This window comes from Macrobrachium nipponense, chromosome 31 (genome assembly GCF_015104395.2).
Source record: "Macrobrachium nipponense isolate FS-2020 chromosome 31, ASM1510439v2, whole genome shotgun sequence".
Taxonomy (NCBI): Eukaryota; Metazoa; Arthropoda; class Malacostraca; order Decapoda; family Palaemonidae; genus Macrobrachium; species Macrobrachium nipponense.
In genome coordinates this window covers 64677586-64682384 of record NC_061093.1, presented here as the reverse complement: position 1 = coordinate 64682384, position 4799 = coordinate 64677586, and the positions used below count along the sequence as shown (strand labels likewise).

At 40.4% G+C, this 4799-nt stretch overlaps 1 protein-coding gene across 1 annotated transcript; it reads right to left on the bottom strand.

Moving 5' to 3' along the window:
• Positions 1-533: 533 nt before the first annotated feature.
• LOC135206888 (golgin subfamily A member 6-like protein 24) lies at positions 534-1976 on the bottom strand. The gene has a single exon (XM_064238366.1). The coding sequence runs from the start codon at positions 1974-1976 to the stop codon at positions 534-536; it is 1443 nt and encodes a 480-aa protein (XP_064094436.1).
• Between the last annotated feature and the right edge of the window lie 2823 nt (positions 1977-4799).

Sequence of the window (4799 nt, the reverse complement as noted above, 5' to 3'; positions counted from 1 at the left end):
CTTCTGCCACACTGGATCAAATATTTTGCATATTTAATAGGCATTGAACTTACGGGGTTTTACGCCGCGCCAGAGGTTGCCACTGTAGTATATGCAAGTATTTGATCCATTATGCATTGCCTTACCCATATTTTGCATATATAAAAGGCACTGAACTTACGGGTTTTTACGCCACGCCAGAGGTTGCCACAGTAGTATATGCAAAAAAATGGGATTCAATTTGCAATGCACGACCCAATTCACATATAAAGTAGTCGACATGAAACTTACGGGTTCTTACGCCGCGCCAGAGGTTGCCTTCCACCCATATGTGATTGGGCATTGATACCCCTGAGGGTATCGTGTGGCAAGAGGAGGGGCGGTCGACGGGCCCAGCAGCCGCTGTAGTCTCTCCATCGCGCAGAGATGCTTCCACAATCTTATCCAGGAGTGAATTCCATCATACAACTGAGCAGCTTCTTCCTAACTTCAAAAAGTTCCTGTCTTCTTTCCTCTGCACATGATCCTTTCTTCATCCTAAAAGTGCAGAGTCCTTAAGTGACAGCATTGATCTTGTAGAGGCTTTTGACCATTGCAGCATCTTGCTCCAGTTTTTGGAGGTTTGCTGCAGATTTCAGCCTCATCTTTTGATGTAATTTCTCCCTGTTCAGTGTTAGCTGCTTATTTTGATTTCTTGAAGATGGAGTCTTCTTGAGGGCTTTAGTCTCTCTTTTGTTGCCATCTGAAGTCTGTTCCATTGCCCTGACCTGATTAATTCCTTCCTCGATGCTGTCCAGTCGTCGGTGGAGGGCTTTACAATTGACCTGAGGCCTCCTTAGACATCGAGGTTTATCGAGAGACTTCATCATTTCACCTGTCGTTTTTAATACAGGCTGTTCGTTCGGCATCATTTTAAGAAATCTGAATTGCTTTTCTAAGGATCTGATCTTGTGATCCTTTGCAACGTTCTCTTCTTGGAGTCTTTCAAATTCCACGATTGCCTCCATCTTTTCAAACTCCATCGTCTCCTGTTCCTCCTTCATCTCAGCGAGCTCGAATTCGAGTTGGGCTTTCCTCCTCGTCATCTCATTCAGCTCCTTTCCTTTTCCCTTTTCTACGGCAACACTTTTAACCATTTTTAAGAGAAAGATGATATCCTCTTGCATCTGGGAGCATTCACCTCCCAGTCTCAGGATTTCTCTGTCCTTTTGGACATTCTGTTCTTTGAGCTCCTCCTTTCTCTCGGCTAATTCTGCTTTACATTGTTGCAGTTGTTGCCAATTTTCGTCAGCCCTCTGTTTCTGAAGCTTGCATTCTTCCATTTCATTTTCTAAGCCATTAATCTTTATGTTCATTAGCTCATTTTCCTTCTGAAGAACCTCAATGTTCTTCTGTTTCTTTCGATTCTCTTCTCGGAGTCTCTGTAAGTCTTCATGCTGCTTGTTCAGCTGGACTTTTGACAGATTTCTGTCATCTTCCATTTTACTCAAATCCCGATGCAAGGTCTCCTTCTCCATGTCGAGAACTACGACCGTGCTCTCCAGGATGATTATAGTTGAGTTTTTATCCTCGTTGTCCTTTCGTAGCTTTTCGATCTCTTCCGTCTTTGCCGCTATTCCTTTTCTGAGTATGTCCATTTCGGCAGGCATCAAATTGATCATTATCTCTTTTTCTTCAAGCAGTCTTTCTAGGTCTCGTGTGCCTCGCTCCATCTTTTCTCTGTCTTCTGTCAGGGCTTCTATTTTTTCTCTCAGTTCTTCTATCATCCGAGACTTTTCAGAATCAGCTTTCTCAAGCCTTAAGACGTATTCATCAGTCTTTTGACTAAAGTTTTCGTCCTCACTGGCTAACTTCTCTTCTTCATACATTTCCATTTTACTGTCGAGGAGTTCGTTAAAGTCAGGGTCTTCGTCAGGGGTCATTTCGTCAACAAAGTCAGCTTTCACGTCGTCGCCATCGTCGTCATCCTCTGGAATTCCAAGATCCTCCGGGCGCATGTTCTTCAAGGTGAAATCCATAAAGAATTTCACTATCGCGCTGCCAAGGCCAAGAAGCAAGAACACTTGGCCGATTAGCAGCAACAAAGCGATATGAAACATGTCCAAGCGGGGGAATGTGAATTCGCAACTGAAGCACTTTGATAGCACAAACGTGATAATACTCAACAACATGTTTTCTCGTACGGATAAACTCCGTCTGGTTCATCCCTAGTTTTTAAATCGGTCAGAGGATCCGTGTCTGAATCTTGGAGCCGTTTCTGTCTCCGCTGAAGCCGCTCCTGTCTTCGGGAGCTCTTGGGGGTTCCAGGGACGTCGGAGTCGTTTCTCTATCCACTGAAGCTGCTCCTGTCTTCTTTCCTCCTCTCTCATTCCTTCGTGAGTCCGGGAAGCTCTCGGGAGACGCTGGAGATGAAGTTCGCGAGAGATCGACTTTCTATTTCTGTCATTCGTTCTCGGTATTCTTTTCATGATTATCCTCTTATCAATATCTCAAAATTTTCCTTTTTCTTAAACTTTTTAATATTCTTTATTTTTCTTGATTTCAGTTGGGAACTTATTGTTGTCCAGTATTTGGGTTGCTAATTGAAACGCTCTGAAGCCAAATAATTAATTTATAGATAAAATGCAGTATATGAAAAGAATTAAACTACCTCTTCTAGACTCAACAGTTTCATCACGAAGGAAGGATTTATATGCATACATACTAGATCTCTCTCTCTCTCGTACTCTCTCTCTCTCCTCTCTCTCTCTGTCCTCCTCTTCCTCTCTCTTCTCTCTCTCTCTTTCTTTCTCTTTCCAAGCAAAGTGATGAACTAAAGCATAGAAAACTAGATAGGTAAATGTTTTATCAATCATTCTGTCTCGACAAATTTTCGGTTTTTCGTAAAAGTACTAATGCTGAACGGTACATTCATTTCTATTCCTTTCATTCGTTGAGGGTAAAAGCGAATATTATTGTCAACTTTTGTCTTAGAGCCCTCCGTATTTGTGATATCGAACTTATAGAACTTGAGCTTCAGCATATCTTTAATGTTTTTAAGTGTCTGAAATATCCCACTCACATTATAGAAAGAGCTGTCTCTAAAGCAAAACGAATATATTATGGTATGAGTGCAGTAGGTAATCCTAATGTGGTCAAAAATAAGAAGTATTTATCCATAGCTTACAATCCGAAACTGGAAAATACCTGCTATCTTGCAAATAGAAAGCAAAACGAAATTCAAATTGCGGTCAATTTTAAAAATACTATCCGAAATCGGTTAGTGTGCAATAATAACAAAAATGGTATTAGGAAAACACCCGGTGTTTATCAAATTCCTTGTGCCAATTGCCATCAGAAATACTTTGGAGAAAGTGGGCCGGGTATGAATGTAAGACTTTCTTAACATCGTAGGGCCTATGAACTCCATGCAATGAATAATGCCTTGTTTCACATTCATTCGTTCCAGGACACACCATCAACTGGAATGGTGCCTCTGTCATTTTTAAGAGTGGGGATGTTGGTGTTCGTCGCCTAGTGGAAGGAGCTGCTATTAGAAAGGGGTGTGCTTTTGAAGGGAACAAAACCTTCACTGATGAAGATAGTTTTAACAATTCTTTAATAATTGACCACTTTGTCAACGATTTTAGGACTCATATGTCTGGTGATTGTGAGACCCCTGATGTTGCTCCCACCTCTCTTTTATCCCAGATGACTGAGGTTACTACAGCTTCAAGTCATGGCACCGATGGAGTGTCTGCTCAGCTGGAATCACCTGAACAACCACTTCGCCGTTCCAGCCGTCTCGCCAACAGAAACATCCGAACGGGGATTACCTGACCAACACTTAGATCCATCCGCCTTGAACCAGTTGTTATATATATATATATATATATATATATATATATATATATATATATATATATATATATATATATATATATATATTTTCACTGTTGTAACGCTCCCTCCATTGTTTAACCGAAAATCTCTCCTTGTATATTTTGTTTTTTACCATTGTACAGTATTATATTTTAACAGTACTGTGGCTTTTGATTGTCAATATTATAGCCTCGTTACGGAGGTTTCTTAGTTCATTATTATTATTATTATTATTATTATTATTATTATTATTATTATTATTATTATTATTATTATTATTATTATTATTATTATTATTATTATTATTTCTCACCATTTCTCACCAGACGCCAGGTAGGCCTCCAGGCCTGTCAGTCGTCCTACTTCAGGAACAGTCTCCATTCTTGGCGATCATCATAGAGCCTCATCTCATCAACTTCCCGCAAACTAGAGCATCTCCTCTCTACTCCTCTCTCTATGTTTTGTAGCCATCTCATTTTTGGTCTTCCTACCGGTCTCCTTCCTTCCGGTGTCCATTCCAAAAACCTTATAGGATATCGCTCCTCCTCCATTCTTTTGGTGTGTCCAAACCATCTAAGCTGTCCTCTCTCCACAAAATCTAGTATCCCCTCCACTCCCAGTTCTCTTCTAATGTCTTCATTTCGTAGCCTATCTAGTCTTGTTACACCTTTTATGAGTCTTAGGGCTTTCATTTCAGCTGCTTGAAGTTGGCTTCTAGTTCTTGATGTTAATGTCCATGATACATGGCCATAAGTCAATATTGGTCTTAAAATAGAGAGGTATATTATGGTTTTCACTTTGCGAGGTATATTTCTGTCTTTCATTAGTGGGTAGAGCAGATAGAGATTGTTACTGAATTTCTGTATTCGGGTAGTTATTTCCAGTTTTGAATCGTTTTGGTCACTAAACTCTACTCCTAAGTATTTGAAATTTCTACACTGTTTCAATGTCTGACCTTC